This window comes from Ursus maritimus, unplaced genomic scaffold (assembly GCF_017311325.1).
Source record: "Ursus maritimus isolate PB19 unplaced genomic scaffold, ASM1731132v1 scaffold_24, whole genome shotgun sequence".
Lineage (NCBI taxonomy): Eukaryota > Metazoa > Chordata > Mammalia > Carnivora > Ursidae > Ursus > Ursus maritimus.
This window is the reverse complement of record NW_024424897.1, coordinates 41,768,356-41,786,031: the sequence shown is the minus strand read 5'-3', so window position 1 is coordinate 41,786,031 and position 17,676 is coordinate 41,768,356. Positions and strand designations below refer to the sequence as shown.

At 42.4% G+C, this 17,676-nt stretch overlaps 2 protein-coding genes across 2 annotated transcripts in view; one reads left to right on the top strand and one right to left on the bottom strand.

Annotated features, from left to right (window-relative positions):
• The window catches only part of NUFIP2 (nuclear FMR1 interacting protein 2), a 31,255-nt gene extending 22,124 nt beyond the window's left edge, over positions 1-9,131 (top strand). Inside the window, exon 4 of the mRNA XM_008695324.2 lies at positions 576-9,131. Within this exon, the coding sequence (XP_008693546.2) occupies positions 576-628 (53 nt within the window). The 3' untranslated portion in view covers positions 629-9,131. The remainder of the gene's footprint in view (positions 1-575) is intronic.
• Positions 7,433-16,052, bottom strand: CRYBA1 (crystallin beta A1). Its single transcript, XM_008695323.2, has 6 exons — positions 16,022-16,052; positions 14,613-14,677; positions 13,182-13,300; positions 11,863-12,004; positions 10,977-11,119; positions 7,433-10,312 (listed from the first exon to the last, which is right to left on the bottom strand). The coding sequence occupies exons 1-6, from the start codon at positions 16,050-16,052 to the stop codon at positions 10,165-10,167; spliced, it is 648 nt and encodes a 215-aa protein (XP_008693545.1). The 3' UTR covers positions 7,433-10,164.
• Positions 16,053-17,676: the final 1,624 nt, after the last annotated feature.

Sequence of the window (17,676 nt, the reverse complement as noted above, 5' to 3'; positions counted from 1 at the left end):
CCTCGATCCCAGGACCCTGGAATCATGACCTGAGCGAAAGGCAGACTTTTAACCAACTGAGCCAGCCAGGCGCCCCGAGAGAGAGAATCTTTAGATTTTATTTTTTTATTTATTTGACAGAGACAGCCAGCGAGAGAGGGAACACAAGCAGGGTGAGTGGGAGAAGAAGAAGCAGGCTCCTAGCGGAGGAGCCTGATGTGGGGCTCGATCCCAGAACGCTGGGATCACGCCCTGAGCCGAAGGCAGACGCCCAACGACTGTGCCACCCAGGCGCCCCCGAGAGAGAGAATCTTAAGCAGGCTCAATGCTTAAGCAGACACCCAGCACAGAGCCCAGTGGGGAGCCCAAAGCGGGGCTCGTTCTTAACCCTGAAGTCATGACCTGAGCCAAAATTGAGTCGGACGCTTAACTGAGCAACCCAGGAGCCCCAAAGAAGTGGTCTTTAGATTGTGTTTTCATAAAAAAGGCAGATGAAGTGATGATGGTTATTTAGGATTTGTTATTGGAATGTTGGCCTTTTGGCATTCCAGACCTTATTTTTTATTTATGTATTTGTTTTTTAACCTTCTCTCCAGATCCCAAAAGGATAATCACTTACAATGAAGCCATGGATAGTCCCGATCAATGAAGGACCAGACTGCCTATTTGTAACCTTTCTGCAGCATTAGAGCCACCGTTCATGGGGGACACAAGGCTTTTATGCTCCTAGAACTTCAACGCAGCAGAGGAACCATAAGTAGAATCACAGGATAATATATACAAATATATATATATACATATATATATATAGTTATTTAAAAAAAAAAAGGCAACTGAAAGTAATTAGACTTCTTAAGGAATCAAATTTATTTCAAGAGACTACACATGGTTATTTAATCTCCGGTACTGAATAGTTTTTTTTTTCTTTTTTCTTTTGTTAGTTTTTGTTTTTAAGTGTGAATGCAAGTGATTAATGAATACAGACTTATTAACAAGCGTGGTTCTAAAGTTCCTGCTGTCATCAACTTGGGCAACAAATGACCCACTGGAAAGGCAAATCCACTTAAAAGATCTCTGTATCTTGTTCTGTGACTAAAGTGATACACTAATCACGGGGAACCCAGAATGATTCACCATTTTCCCCCACTCCTCCCTTAATCTTTGGTTATACTTTGAGCCCTGCGAGAATGCTGGATAAATGCCTTGAAGTTTGCAGGGGTGTATTTTTTTTAGCGAATATGATTTGCATGTCTTGCCAGGAGTTAAGCAGCCTCTGTGGGATGTTGGGGAAATATTTTCTTTCTTTTCCTTTTATTTTTTGTGGGGTGGGAATAGGGGAGGGCATTGAAGTTCTATAATTCTGGAATAGTTGGTGGTACATAGTTCACTTGGCTTTGGTTACATATTGGACTTCAACAAGTGAAGAATCCATGAGTGTCATTTAAAGAAAAGTTACAGAACAAACAATTGGCTTTAGATATATAATACGGAAAAATATTCCTTTGCCCATGTTTTAATGTAATTATATAAGTGGGAGCAAAAATATATTCTGCTTTTCAACTGTAGGTGCTCCAGACTTGCTCTCTGTCACTAACACTAAATGTGCTGTTTTCCTTGTTTTTCATTGAACATCTAAAGAGAAACTTCTGTACCTTTCTGTAAATTCTCTTTTAATTTCTCAGAAATATCTAAAAGGGGAAGAAAAATTTCCATGAAAACTATAAAACTTTTCATGTTTTTAGCCAGTGAGGAGGTAATAAACCCTGCCTATAGAAGGTGTGTTTTCATGCAAACTATACTTCTGAGCTTATTAGCTTCTAATTATATCTTAATAAATATATTTTATTACTAGAGCAAAATGGGTTTTTTAAGGAAAATAATGTGAAATTCTGGAAATTTTCTTTTGGGCAGAGAAGAGCATTAGCCCTGTCTTATCATCACATTGCCATCCTGTTGCACTGCAGCTTGTATATAGCATGCTAAAATAAGTTTTTGTGTGTGTGCAGAAACTAAGGGTCCAATTTAAGATTGGGTGATGTTAGTGGCATAAAAACAAGTTCTCTGGCCTGACATAGCATCACATCTCTCTCTCTCACACACACAGACACACACACACACACACACAGCAGAAATTAGTATATCCATGTATGTCAAATACAGGTTAAGATAGCAGGGCATTTATATAGAGAGGTGTAGTCTTCTAATAAAAGTAGACTGGATCCCCTGGGGTGTTTGGGGAAGAAGGTACCTACTTTTGCTCAAACCCTTTGCTTAAGAAATGTCCAGTTTTGAGAGACTGTAGTATGGATGAGTTTTCTTGTTTTGTTGATTATTTGAGACTTTTAACAAGTAGTTTGTGGAAGAAGCTGTTGGACTCAACATAGAGTAGAGAAAATATCTTTAGTCTGGATTTCTGCCCTGCTTAGATTTTAAAAGTATAAGCATGGATTGCCAATTCCACTTGATGTAAACAAAACTTTTTATACATAATATATATATATATAATAACTTATTGTATCAGTCCAGGTTCAGAAACTTGTGGTAGGCCAGTTCCAGATAGTTTCATTTCACCTGTAAACTGTATCACTTTTACTGATATTGTAATTTTCAAATGTATAATATGTTTACAGATGTGCCCTGCATTTAGTCCGCCTTGTTCCTATTTTGATTTTTGTTGAGTCTCCTGCCTGCTTGCCAAAAGCTAGGATGCTTCAGGCCCATGTACAATTGAAAGCAGAGGCATCCTTGAGCTTTAAAGCATTGAACAAACTGGAAAATGCAACATACCACATACTGAAGTGAAAGAAGTCTGTGTTTTTGTGTTTTTTTTTTAAATAAAAATTTTCAAAAAGTTAAAAAAAAAGATATAAGGTTGATTAAAGGACAAAAAAGGCTCCAGTTTGTTTTATAGGTTTTAAAGTTCTGCTGTGTGTTCAATTGCCTTGTGTAACCACTTGTCGCCTTAGGGCCAGATTCCCCCTGCACGCCCCTTTTTTTAAACGTCCATTTTGCTTGCCTGGAATTTAAAAGCTCTTCTGTCTCACAACTCACAAGAAACTTTCTGGGTTTGTGACATAGAGGTTGAATGAATATATATTTAAAAAGGAAAAAAAACCCACAACAGCCCCCATCTGAATTGGGCTTTCTAATTTAGAAGCAACACTTTAAAAAATATCTTTAGAAATCTCTTGTTGCTTTCCTACTTCCCTTCCATAGCCCTCAGGCCTCCGTGTTTAGAGAAGCCAAAAAGAGAATGTATCCCTTACCTGTTTGTCCAAAGGTTTTTGAGAGTCTCACTTCTAAATGAAACAATGCAACATTTCACCTTGATTTTCTCCACTGAGATTTCCTTGATTATATGGTTAGAGGTATATAGTTAGGAATGTCTCTTTCTGGGAACCCTACTGCCCCATCATATTAATTGTCAGTATTTTTGGGCATTGGGTTAATGGACTTAATTGCCTAGGTACAAGCAGGACTTTGGGACAAATCTCCTTTGTGCTGTTTGGTAACACTTAACTCTACTTGTCGCAATCTTTCTCCTTAGGTCCTCACACAATTCCTTACAGAGCACTTATTAAAAAAAAATCTTAAGAGTTGATCTGTTTTCTGATTATTTTTGTGTAAGCTTCTAAACAAACTTCAGCTGTGATTAATTTAGCACATTTAAATAACATTAATGTGTTATTGTTTGGTATAAAGAATTTTCCTTCAACTCAGAGTATTAGTACTGTAGCATAAACCAAATACAGTCTAGAGGGGATTTTTAACATCCCTCCATTATAAAGACTGAAAAAGGAGTGTGTGTGTGTGTGTGTGTGTGTGTGTGTGTGTGTGTGTATGTGTGTGTAGTGTATGTATGTGTGAGGGACAGAGGGAGATAGTAAAAAATTAGTAAATGAATGTGTGTAAGACATTATATTAGTATTCAGAGAATGAACTTGTATTTATTTTGTGCCATTTGTTTTCATTACACAGAATAAAAGTCAGGTGGTTTTAATCCTTAAAAGGGTAGTATTTGAAAAATGGCACTAAGAATGAAATCGTGACCTATTTTTTTAATAGCTATGAAGATACTAATTATGGGTGAGGATTTCTTTTTTAATCTGTCTTGATTGTAGGCTTCTGTGTCACATACCACTCTTCTTGTAGATGTCTTGAATAATTCCCCTTCCCCACAAAAGACAGGGTGTATTTATCTTTCTCTTTATTCACCCCCACTTTGCTGAACTGAAGTTAATTGCATAGCCTTTCCTCTGACTTCTTAGTAATGAACTATCACAAAGTATATTTACAGCATCTGTAGTTAGCCCTGCCTCCTCCTTTCTGGGAGGAGATAGACAATAATTAGGAATTTGTTGATGCCAGTTTGTTTTTTCTTGGAATAAATGGCTAGAGAAGGTATCTCCATTTTAGAATTTTGCTGTTCTCCTTAGTTATCTGCTTACCTAGTCCTTGAGAATCTGCAAAAACTTTATAAAGGAAAAAAAGTGCTGCATTGGTTTTTCAAATAACAGTTTCTAGGGAAAATATGGCAAACCTCAGTTACGAGCATTGTCCGCAATACAAAACGTGTTTCTTCACAAAACATTACATAGCAGCGGTAGTTTCGTGCTCGGTTTTTAGTCTTGTTGCTAACCCAGTTGGAGGCATCTAATGGTTTATCTTCTGAAAACTTTCAAACCCAAAAAGCCGTTCAGTGTGAAATTTTATGTCCTACCCAATGGCCACAGGCAAGGAAAACTGGAAGAGGACTTTGATTTTAAATTGTAAATAAAGAGGGAGTCATTCTGTCAAGGCTTTTTTCAGAAAAATAGGTACAAAAGTCCCATTTCCAAGGATTAGGAGTATAGTTAGGCCACTGGGCCATATCCTCGACACATGATCCTTACATACCTATGCTAACTGCAAAATAGGCTGTAGTAGGACAGGTACATATTATGGACAGTTTTTCTAATCGGGTCTGTTACGACGATGTACTAGTTGAGTTAGATTCTGTTTGGGCAGTGTCCTTTGATAATCCTACCTGTAACTGAACTGCTGCATTTTGAAAGAGGTTAGGATTTGCTCCTCTTCCTCCCCAAAGTATTGATACTTGTTTAAAGAGGGGAGTCAGAGGACAAAACTAGAGGTATGTGTAATAGCTGCTCTAAGTTTGCAGATGCATAGGTTATCATCAGTCCTTAATACTGATATTATTTTTATTGTGATTAATCAACAGAGCACCAGGATTATTTTATGGTGAGAAAGATGGGCTTATGCTTTGAGTATCTTAAAATGTTCTTTTTAAATATACTTAAATCTTTTCAGATGCATGAGAGCCAGAACCACCCTGGTTTGGTTTAAAGAATGATAAATCATTGGCTCCCCTCAAGTGCACTGCTTTACTGAGTTTTAAATTTCACACTGTTTTGCTACTCAATAAGAATAAGTAGAATTTTAAGTTGTCTGCGTAATAGAAACACCCGGTGAAGCATGAATGGTATGTTGCTTTTGCATTTCTGGGAGTGTCAAATAGCAGTTATGGGCAAGAACCTATGGAACAGCCATCCTCACATGTGTTGGGATTGCTGATTCAGACTTCCCTATTTATCCATAGAATTTTGCTTATGTCCAGAGTTCTAAAGCCATTTTCTAATACTGCAGTATCCCTTTTCTACAGCCTTACTAAAATAGCTACAAACATACTCCAATGCAGTATCCCTTTTCTACAGCCTTATTAAAATAGCTACAAACATTTTCCAGTTCAGTTTCACTTTTGTTGTATATCAAAGTTTAACTCTATAAACCAAGAATCCAACTTGAGGTAAATTATATAGCTTTCCATATACCCTTTTTTCCTCAGGTGCTAAACAAAGGCTCCAAAAAATGGATACTGCTTTAGTAATGTCTTTTATTCTTAGTTTATTTCTTTTGCTAGATGTAAAGATTTGGTGTTAAAAATGGTTTTACTATGTAAATATGAATGAATGCCTTCAGTTAGCCCCTGTTTGTCTATTTTTAGTCTGTTTCATTTATCCTCTATAGAGGATCCTTTCATAATCTTGAATACATTTCATTAGGAGTTGTTGCATTTTAGAGTGAAAATACAACTGTTTTCTGTCTTGGATTAATCCTGCTGCTGCTATGAGAAACTGAAAATCAAGAATGTGATGCACTTTTTACATTACTATATACCATACCTTTATAAGTTGCTTTGAATACCTTTCCTGTAGCACAGCCACTAACAAAAGTGAATGAACTAAAAAATTTTCTTCAGGAGGAAATTAGTACAAATAAACTTTATGGTATTGGCCTATGATGGGCAATACCTTAGGAAAATAAAAATTGTTAGTATTATGTTTTTTGGCCTTAAAAATGTCTTCTACTACTGAAAATCTTTTAAATCTTAGATTTCTCTTATTCCCTCTCTGCCTCGAAAAGAGGATTTGGGAAGAATGGTTTCAAGGAAGTATCATTGGTTTGTTGCTGATTTATCTTTTAGAAAGAAAACAGTCGTCTATATAAGCTGGGGACTGTTTCGTTTGTATACAGGAGAAATAATGCTATCCAGAGCCAATCCAATTTAGTGTAATCAAATCAAAACTATTCTGCTTCTCTAGAATATTTTTACTTAGCAAAGATAAACTTTAGTAGGAATGCTACTTGACGAGAGGAAGTCATTTCTCAAGCACATACCCAAACTTGAAGGAGACTGAACCCAAAATAATGGAGGAGAAAACACCAAATGGGGTGGAGGAATATGAGAAAGATATGTGGTCCAAAGCTATCTGGTTATATTTTGATGTTGCCAATATTGCCAAGCCAAAATTTTAATTTGCTTATTTAATATGTTTGTTGGCCAGAGATCTATTTTTATATCAATGTGCCTTGCATGTATATTTAAAAAGTTTGGAAAGGCCATGTAGTAATGCCTGAGATAGTTGATGGTTCTTACCACCTCACTAATTTTTATGCAGTATGAAATGCTCATTCTATCGCCCAACTGGTGCTCTCTGTTTAAAGTTATAGATCTTGTCACAAACTGGAACTATTTTATAAACCGGGGAAGTGATTTAATTTACTTTTTTTGTTGTTTCTTTTTTGTTCTTAATCTGTTAGTGGCTGTTCTGTAGTGGGAAATAGTAAAAGGGTTTTTCACTCCCTGTCCCTACCCCCTCAGCACCTTCTTCAAGTAATGTGATGACACCATTTCTTGTGTGCTTTGAAAAAAGTTTCAGCTTGCTGTCTCCTTTAGTGTTACAAAAAAGTGTTATAAAAAGCATTGTTTGCGAAATCTAGGGAGATAACGGAGCCCACTTTAATTTGGGATTCTGTGTGAGCTATGATCCAAGTTACTGGCTCTTTCCAACTTAAACATTTTTATTGTTAAAAGCACCTTGGCTTAGAAAATTTTAAGTATTTATGTCTGCAACAATTGTCTCAAAATAATGAACTGTGCAATTCTTGTCATTAAAAAAAAAAAAAAAAAAAGATCTGAACTCTCCCTAATGTGACTTGTTAGTTTCTCTGTATTTCCTGCCAGTGTAAATGTGAAAAGCTTTGCTTGCATTACGTTTTAGAAATGCATTTTGCACACTCGAATTTTGCTGAAGCTCCATGAAAAGGTTAGATCTAAGTAGATGAATAAAGCTATGCACATGTTTTGAAAGTTTAATTTGTGTGTCATTACCAAAAGTGACCTATCCTTATTACTTTGCTGTTCCTAGCTTTACCATCTTTAGAAACATGGCTCAAAGTAATAGTTCTGGGCTAGCTCATCAGTAGAACTAGAAGAGAGGAGAACTGGCACCTATTTTAATAAACTTCAGTTTAAATGAGAGCTGGACTTGTATCTACTAAAGGGCTTTTCTTGAAACAGGGCAGTTTTATCAGCTTTACAAACTTTTGGATGCTCTTACTTCCTCGTGGAAACTTTGGTTTATTTGATCAAATAGTAATGGGAGGTAACTCAAATATGAGGGAAGGACCTTTGCCACATGGAGTTCTGTGACAATTCTGTGTCTTAAGCCTGATTTAAAGGTAGGATAACATTTTTCCCTTTATTGCTTTAGCATATGTTTGGTTTTACTGAATGAATGACTTGTGATTAGAATCATTCAGCTGTTTAAAGATCAAAGCACAGGTTGTTTTAAAGATAATGTGTATCTTTTAAAAATTGCCCAAGCCGATTAGAATAAAGTTTAGAAACTGGGCGAATTTGGTTAAATTGCTGCAGTCTGCATGTACTAAATAGCTTTACTTCACATGTATGTGTACTTTAAACGGTTGTGTAGATGTACTGGCCAGGTTTGTCAGATCTTTTAAAAGATTATTTTGTAATCTCCTTAGAACTTTCATAGAGAGGCTAAATAAGTTTAAGTAGAAGATAATATTAATGGTATTTTCCCCATGCTCCTCGATGTAAAAGAAATACTTCTGATTTGTAAGTTTTTTCCTGTGTTTAGAAGAGGGTTACTTCCCTATCATCAAGTGTGCTCTTGATGTATGTTGTTGACTTAGAAAACAGCAAAACCCTTCCTTCTGAAAGTGACAGTCAAACACTAAGTCTAGTAGTCAAGATGGGAAAGGCAGCCCATCACGCTTGGCCTTCAGAGGCAGAGATGCAGGAGTGTCGCATCATCTTAGACGGCTGTGGCTACCCCGCAGCGTCTGTCAGGAGTTCGCTCGTGTTCAGTCTCAGAACATGTCGAAGGAGCAGAGAACGCTCTGTCTTGTGTACATCAGCACTTAGGAGCCGAGTTACCTCTTCTTGATCTGTGGGAAAGGATAATTAGTGGACTGCCAATTATGTTGGGCGATGTTTCTCCTTCCCTCCCCCAATTAAAAGAAATTTTTTTCAGTGTTTGTTTTGCCCAGTCAAAAAGGCCTTTTTTAGATAAAAGAACAGTGGCCAGAAATTTACCCTTTTGCTAATTGCTTAGGTATCTGCCATAGCTGTTTCTGATGTCATGGATTCTGAGGAAGTGTCAGTTACATGATCTTCCTTTATTGATGTCTTACTCCATGTTCAGTGTTTTAAAAAATATAAATTACACTCTACATCCATACCCAGATTTACTTATTTTATCAGAAAAAAAAACCTTGAGAAATTTGTAGATCAAATTAAGAGACAATAAGTGTACATTGTTGAATAAAAAATTTTAAAGTTTCTGAGGCGTTTGTGTTATCTTTTGTGTGCCTTTTTTAAAAATCTGAAAACTAAGATTGTGACATTGATAATGATATTTTTTTCAAAGGGTCAAATGTACAAATTAAGTCTTAAATGTGCCATGGTCATTTGTCATAAGACATCATACAGGTTATCAAAGAGCTTAGAATTGGCATATTTATGTGCAAATGAGCTGTGAGAATAGCTATCCTACCTTTTTGCATGCCCGTTGAGCTTTATGTTTTTCCAATTGAAATAAGCCAAAACTGAGCTAAGCAATTAAGCAACTAGAATAAGTTGCCAAGATTCTGGATTTATTTGTAATTTTATGTAGAAATCCATGGCAATGCATATTTGAGAAACTTCCTAAGTTTGTGTAGCATTGATTTGTCACAATTTGAAAAAAATCAATGCTAATATCAACATATTAGAGTAGGGAATGAGGGGAAGAGATGTAAAAACATTGACCAAAACTGTGTCTGCCACTATATAGACTGATAAATTTCATATGCTTTTATGTTCTTTGAGTTAGGGAATAATTGTCCTTGGCCTGGTGAGTGACCTGCAAGGATGCAAAAGGGAATTTGGGGTTTTATTGAAGTTCGTCTTTAAAAATTCTCAGCCCCGTAGGTGTGATTTATAGAAGAGTATGGTGGGATGCTTGGGTGGCTCAGTTGGTTAAGCATTCGACTCTTGGCTCAGGGCATGGTCTTGCTCACAGTCGTGAGTTCAAGCCCCATGTTGGCCTCCACTAGTGGCGCCGTTAAGCATCTGTTTCTGCTCAGGTTGTAATCTCAGGGCCCTGATCTCAGTTTTGAGATGCTCCGCACTCACTGAGTCTGCTTGTTTCTCTTTCCTTCTGCCCCTCCCCCACTGAATGCACACTCTCAAATCTTTGAAAAAAAAATAAAAGTATGGTAGCTAATTCAGTCTACACAGTTTTTTTTTTAATGACATTTATTGTGGATTTCAGCAGCTAACATAAAACTCATTCTAGATTGCTTAGCAAGGTTTCTCTTGGAGCTTCTAATCCGCTACTGTTGGATACGGCGAATTGATTGAATCTGGGAAGTCTGGGCGTGAGAACCCCACTCTCTCCAGTGTTTATAGTCTCCTCCATGATGGTCACATTCCAAGATATATTGATAACCACGGTATCCAGGATACTGGTAGCAGACCCAGCTAGAAAATCCAAAGCACATTTGATTATTAAACTAGTTAGGAACGTGGTCATTACCCTAAAACCCGAGCCTCTTTCCTCAGCACCATTGGTACAGAATGCCTTTAGGCTTAGGAAATAACAGCCGTCCTAATTGTGCCAGGCACTGTTTGTGAGCATAATACGGCTACGCTAGTTGAAAATTAACCTTGATCATGAAAAAAATGTAAAAGAGGGCTCCTGGGTGGCTCAGTCGGTTAAGCGTCTGACTCGATTTTAGCTCAGGTCATGATCTCGGGGTTGCGAGATGGAGCAATGTGCTCAGTGGGGAATCTGCTTCTCTCCCTCTCCCTCTGCCCTTCCCCCTGCTTATGCGCATGCGTGCGCTCACTCTCGAAAAAAAAGGTGAAAGAGTAGTCAACATAATTCCTTACAAAAATATTTGAGAGGGGAAAAACTGACCTTAAGTTGGTACCAACTTAAGCTGGTAAAACTGATAGTAGGTAAAACTGATAGTTGGTACCAGCAGCTTGAAATTTGAAAATTAATAACTAGAATGTGCCAGCCAAAACAATATACTAATGTGTGAAATCTGGTAAGATGTAACCATTGATGGATTAGTATTCACAAGATCTACATTTGCAAGAGTTACTTTGAAATGTGCCCCAACATTGTTTTTGCACTTACGCCCCACATTGTATCTTCATGGAACCAACTTCGTTGTTGAGCCAACCCATGGCTTGCAAGGAGGGGTAGTCATCACAGATCTCCCATTGGCGTCCGATGAAGTTTTCCTTCTCAAAGATGGTAATCTTAGACTCCTTATGATTCTGTAATCCAGAAATTTAAAAAAATCGTTTGGTACCAGTGGTAAAGGCTGTTGTCTTAATTCTTTGATGATCATATTTTTCAAATTCAAGACACTTGTGGTTTACAGAAGGAGGTACATGATCATTGATTGTAAAAATATTTCAGGCAATACGGAGGGAAGAATTAATCCTGTCCAATCCAACGTAGTACCATAACATTTAAAATGTACAAATAACTGATGTAATACTACGGGGCAACAAAAGATGGAGGAAGAAAATATAAGAGCAGGAAAAAATACTTGCAACACACAGCCAACCAAGGGATTAATATTCACTAATGTGAGAAAAGATCACAGAAATTAATAGAAAAAGTAAGCCCGTGTGTGTATGTGTTGTGTGTACGGTGTTGGAAAGAACCTAAAGTCCAGTAGGGGGTATGAATACTACACAAGCATTAAGGCAGAGACTAACCTGTATGAAGTACAAAAACTAGCTCTCACTAGTTACCCTACTGCACTTTTGAAGACCTGGGCTCTTGAGTATCCACTTCCTGCCACTCTTTTAGCTTAATGAAAATACCTTTTAGTAGGAAAAAACCAAATGGCAGATTTAGAAACAGAGGGACCAGTGTTGTTCTTTTCTCTTTTTTTACTTTTATCCTTCCTGCTGCATTTCAGCATAACTGATGAGAAGTGTCAGTCCATATGCACCCTCTCTTGCCCCATCCCCCCCCATGCACAGAAGTGAAAAATTCAGAGACTCACAGCTGAACAGATGGGGCGGAAGGACATGAGGCGCTCAATGTGGTAAGCATTACTCCCGCTCCAGGCGTCCCAGCGAGGGTATTCTCCTCTCTCCAGGATAAACTGTTGCCCACAGAAGCTGGTATGCTCATAACCAATCCAGCTGCCGAAGACAAGCAGTGGTGTTCGTGGCGCTCAGGGCCTCCGTGGCCTCAGGGAGAAGGCATCTTTCGTTTTAGATGTTAAAAGTCCGGTAAAATATCAAGCCAATTCCAATGGAGCCATGTCACAAGAGGTGGGGAGTGGGCTGGCAGCTACATTAATAGGTTTGTAAATGTAATATTTGTTTTGGGATTATCCGCTGAAAGGGTCTGCTTCACTGACCTAAGTAACGTGTATGAGCAAAGTCAGTCTAAAATTATATCTCCTTTCTCTCCAAGTTACCTTATTCTCTACTTGGAGCTCCAGGTTCAGCCAAACCTATTGGCTTCTTCCTAAGGAAGCCAGTCTCCCGTTTCCTTTTAACTTTGTGGGTTCTTGCTCCCACTGTCACATACCTACCGATTCCTTATTTATTAAAACACCTCACATCAACTTTTCACAGCCAAGTCTCAATTACCGATGACACCTCAAAGTATTTTACTCCCTTTAAAGGGTTAGCTCAATTTGGTGGCCTGCAACTTTTGGAAGCCTCTCCCTGTGCAAAGCCCGTTTTGCTTAGGCCGAAAGAGAGTCCTTTCCTTGTGTTTTCAGGCTGATGATAAAGGCCTCAACTATCCTGCCAAAGAGTCAGAAAACAAAGCGAGAGTCTAACTTGTGAAAGAAATGAATCATCGACAAGAAACTCCTCGAAGAAAGACTAACTGGGACCTAATATGGCTCTTACGTCCTGGGGTTGAGTTTCTTTTTACACAGAGAAATGAGGGAGTTAGCTGGAAAGAGGTTGCAGCTTGATGGTTTCCTCTATTTTCTGCAGGCAACACAAACTAAAGGGTCCTGTGGCTATTCTGAGAGAACCCTAGGTAGTGGCCTGCGGGCTCTAGAGGCACAGATCTGATCACTGGCACTGCCCCTCCCCATGGTCTACATTTCTTTAATGCTGCCCCCCGACGCCCAAAGCCAGTACCAAGCCACTAGGAATCTCATGTTCCTTCTAGCTTTGAGTTACTGAATTACACATGTAGTGATTTCTTCTGAGATTACATCCATATGGAGGCCTCTCTCCCAGAACGGAGTAGACTCTGGGGGGACATCTTCCTTCCCTGATCCCCACCTTTATGGCCCATGTCTACAGAGACCACAGATAAGGGCCCTGAGGTTCTGCTGAGGTCCGTACTCACGCGCCACATTCCACCTTGAGAGACCGGACATTATCGAAACTGCGCTCAGAGACATTCGGGCAGGAGCTGGTGAACTCCATCCTCTTGCCCTGGAAATTCTCCTGGTCATAGATGGTTATCTGAATGGAATTGAATGGGCAAACAGAGTTAGAACGTGGTACATCAGGAAGAAAGAGGCCCAGGTCAAGAGCTTAACTTTTGTCTGACCCTGTGTTTTCCATCATTAGCTGCAGCCCAGGATGTCTGGTAGGGTGGCTTCCAGTATAGACAGGATAGGAAGGGGCTTGGATTAATACCACTGGTTGGTGGTGTTTACATGCCCAGGCTAGGGATGAAGTGTGGGGATGGGTTTATGATAGGAATGGTTTGCCTGGAGCAGTACCTGGCCCAGTGGACAGATCAAGGACTCGTGGACTCCGATTCCACCATACTTTCTGCGTAAGTGTGGCCCAGAGGCAAGGACTCTGGGACTCCCAGGCCTTCCTGTCGATTATTTCTTACCTTATCCAGCCACACTCACTACAGAAACGCACGGTGTAAAGGGAGAATAGTGATAAACCCCTTTCGTACCTTGAACTAGAACTTGGCTCTTGAACCTGGCTAGAGGACAATCTCCCAAAGCTGTGAACTGTCCTCAGAGTTGACGCAGTGAAGACGGTAGGGGTGTTGGAAACAGTGAAAAGCTGAGGATCAGCCGCTTCCGGCCTCAGGTCGGGAGTCAGGATCTGGTTTGGGATCTGGTGGCAAATCTGTCTTCATTTCCGGGCCCCCAGTTTCTCCACGGCGGCATATTCCACTCTGGGCTGCTCTATTTTTTTTAATTCTTTTTTTTTAAATTTTATTTTCAAGTAATCTCTACACCTGGCGTGGGGCTCGAACCCACAACCCCGAGATCAAGGGCTGCATGTTCTACCGACTGAGCCGGCCAGGTGCCCCGGGGCTGCTCTGTTTCAAGATGATTTTCAGGGGCACCTGGGTGGCTCAGTCGGTTAAGCGGCTGCCTTTGGCTCAAGTCATGATCCCAGGGTCCTGGATCAAGTCCTGCATCGGGCTCCCTGCTCAGCGGGGAGTCTGCTGCTCCCTCTGCCTCTCCCCGTGCTTGTGTTCTCTCTCTCTCTCTCAAACAAATAAAATCTTTTTTTAAAAAAAGATGAATTTAGCAGTGCGGAGGAGAGGTGACCTAGAAAACTAGGTGTCATCTTCCACCCATCGTGGGCTTCCAGGGTCCTCCTTCCGTCGGAATGGGGCATTCTGCAAGATCCTTCCTGAGACAGCATCTGGATGTTGGGTCGCCCCTTCCCCTCAAACCGGTATATTGTCGGTCGGCCACTGTCCCATGGAAGAGCACAGCCCCGGGGCCGCTCTGGGGTGGCATCTCACACCCTGCGCCGTGGGACCGCTCAGTAGTCCTTGTGATGGGGGTGAGCTTACCTTCCATGGCCCCACGGACCCCGGCATGGGGCTGGGTTGAGCCATCTTGGTGGGTGGAAGGGTTTCTGGAAGACAAGACACCCATCAGTGACACGGCCTCTGCGTGAAGGATGAGGTGACAGCACAGGCGGGAGGATAGGGGACTTGAAGTCCAGGAGGTAGACTTTGCCTGGGGTCCCGGCTGCGCCTCTCACTAGCTGAGCCTCCGTGTTTCCTGCTGGCACCTTCCACGCGTGGCGTTTGGGGGCATTGAAGCAGCAATGCAGGTAAGCTGCCGCCCAGGCCGCGTGACCTCTTGATTTGTGCGGCCCTTGCCCTCTTGCCGGCCTCCAGGTACCCCCTCTGGGTGGCAGCACTGCCTCCGTCTGGCCTACCCCAGTATCAAGCCCTGGGCGACCACCCCGTCCCTGCGCAGCGGGGGTCCCCTCCCACCCTGCTCAGTCACAGCCTGACACCCCCGCCGCCGTGAGCTCGCGGCCACGCGCTCCCAGAGAGCCGGGCTGCTTCTCGTTCACGTTCCCTGTCCCCAGCGCTCGTCAGAGCACTCGTCTGTCTCTCTGTCGAAGGTGTCCTGGGTGAACCCGTCAGTGGCGTGGCCTAGGTCTCCTAACTTATGGATTCGGAGCCGTGCTGGGCCCAAGTCCTGGCCGTTCGGGGCCGAGGGGGAGGAGGGGTGGCATTGAAAAAGTCTTACTGAAGGAGAGTGAGCAAGACAAGGGGGGGGGATCATAGCTAGCAATGGCTCACTCTATGCCAGACCCCGTTCCAGATGCTTGGTGTGCGTTAATACATCGAATCTTTGCACCAAGCCTATGAGGGAAGTGCTGTCATTCTCTCCATTTTACAGGTGAGAATACTGAGGCTCACAGAGGTTGGGTAGACAGAAAAGAAGGTAGCAAGAGTAAAGGAAGCAAGGATAGGAGGGAGGGAAGGAGGGAAGAAGACAGGCAGTTTTCGTGGCTCAACACAGCCATCGGTCGCCCTTCTTCCTGGCTCGTACCCGGCCCAGGGGCTGATGCACATGGAAACTGTGATATAGCCTTCTGTTCTGCCCCTCTGACTGAGCATTTCCCAGCTCCTGCCCCCCGGACCTTCTCCCTATGCCCGGGAGCCTGCTCATTTCTTGGAGCCCCACGTACCCTCCCAGCCCTGATGGCGACGCCGGGCTCAGTGCCATGTAAATGACTCCTCTTGGGGTGGCGAGAGAAGGCTGCCTCCCCCCCGGAGTTCCCTACTCTTCTCCAGCCAGGCCAGGAGGCTCGGAGCACAAGGCAGAAGCCCGGGCCCCATCCTGGGGGGGGGGGGGGGTGTGNNGTGTGTGCATGTGTGTGTGTGTGTGTGTGTGTGTGTGTGTGTGTGTGTAGGGGAAGGAGTGGAATGGCCAGGGCGCCCTGCAGGGCCTTACTCACCCAGCTCCTGCTGCACGGTCTGGGTCTCCATCTGCTGCCACTTCCTCCGCGGCCCTGCTCTTTATAGCCCTGCGGCGGAGGGCCTCTGGCCCTGTCAGCACTCTGCCTTCCCTCGGCTTTTGTCTCCCCTGATCCCCAGAGCTTTGGTGGCTCAGCCTGCTGGGCAGGCACCCCTCAGGCTTTTGTTTAAACTGGGGAAACAGAAATCCAAAGAGGCGCGGCTGCTGTGGGCAAGGCTGGCGGCTGCAGACCTCGGAGGCTGTGGTCTTGATCTCAGCCGCAAGGTGAGGACGGGTCCCCGTGTGAGTGCGGGTCCCCTGCCCTTCTCCAAGTTCCTTGCGCTGCCCTGGGACCTTCCTCGGACCCCACGTCCTGGCCAACACATCAAAATGCACCTCAATTCCCACCCACGTTATACATTTTTTTTTGTGAAAAAATGTGAAAGGACTATAGACATCCTGAACTTTATTAGCCCCCCCGCCAAAAAGAAAAGGTTCACTGTGTTCTCAGGAATCTTTATTATACTATATTTATATAGAAATCTGATGAATCGCAGACCTGTGCCCCTGAAACAAATAATACATGATATGTTAATTAATTGAATTTAAATTTTAAAAAATCTGTAAGAGTTTAATTCAATGGTGCTTGACAAGTGGACACGAATCTCTCTGTAGCTATTGTAGTAAATGTTCTAATTAATTCTGCAGTTTTATTTTAAAATTTGCGGGCCAGTGAATCTTTGGGGGTTAATTGTACGGTTTCAGGAACTTGGAAATCTCACAGGCCCAAGGTATTCTGCCTCTAGCACCCTAAAGTCTACGATGATTTCTCCCTGGAGGTTCAGCGCATCTGGGGACAGGAGTGTAGGGGAATCATGGGCTTCCCCAGGAGCCCTGGGGGGAGGACGTGCTGCTCAGTCATCACAGCTGCTATGAGAAGCAGGGGTGAGGAGGGCCCTGAGGTGGGCAAACATGGGTTCAGATCCCAGCTCTCCTGGCTGGGTGATTCTGGGCAAGTCACTCAGCCTCTCTCAACCCTGCAAAAGGAGATCATATCTACCTGACACATTACAGGTTCATTATTGCTTATTACCCTCCTCTCTTTCTGGTGACAGATACTATAGAAAATTCCATAGCAGCTTGGAGAGAGGAAGAAACTTCTCCCAGTAGAGTTCTCCCAATCCCTCTCTGCCATTCGGGTCCAGCCTGTGACTCAAGATTTGTCGGAGCCCCCTTTTTGTAGAACCAAAACCCGGGGGGCGAGTTCTGATATAGATACAATTATTTGCAGATTTGGGCCGAACATTCCAAACATATAGGTCTGATGCTGAGCACAACGTGCCACCCTGCATGTTTCTGCTGCTTATTAATTGGTGACGTCTGGATCAATGGCCGGCAAGGGACAGAGTTGCCTTGGGGATCATGGCAGGCTCTGGCCGGCTGGTGGCCGAGCAAGGGCTTAAGGGACCAGCTGTCGTGGCTGTTGGTTCTTCCTCACCTTTCCTTCTCTTCCCGCACAGAATTGGGGTCTTAGGAAAACACCTACCTCGTCGTTCGTTACTCGTTCGTTCCCTGCCCCCTGGACTGGCAATGTGCTCTCGTGGCACCCTGCACTTCTCCCACGATCGCATTGGTGACACTGCAGAGAATACTTCA

Bases quoted from the DNA above. Each gene is read 5' to 3' on its own strand.
- CRYBA1 (XM_008695323.2), bottom strand. From the start codon at position 16,052: ATGGAGACCCAGACCGTGCAGCAGGAGCTGG. The intron at 14,678-16,021 runs GTGAGTAAGGCC...CTTGTCTTCCAG, and splicing joins GACCGTGCAGCAGGAGCTGG to AAACCCTTCCACCCACCAAG. The intron at 12,005-13,181 runs GTGAGTACGGAC...TGTCTTCGGCAG, and splicing joins CTCAAGGTGGAATGTGGCGC to CTGGATTGGTTATGAGCATA.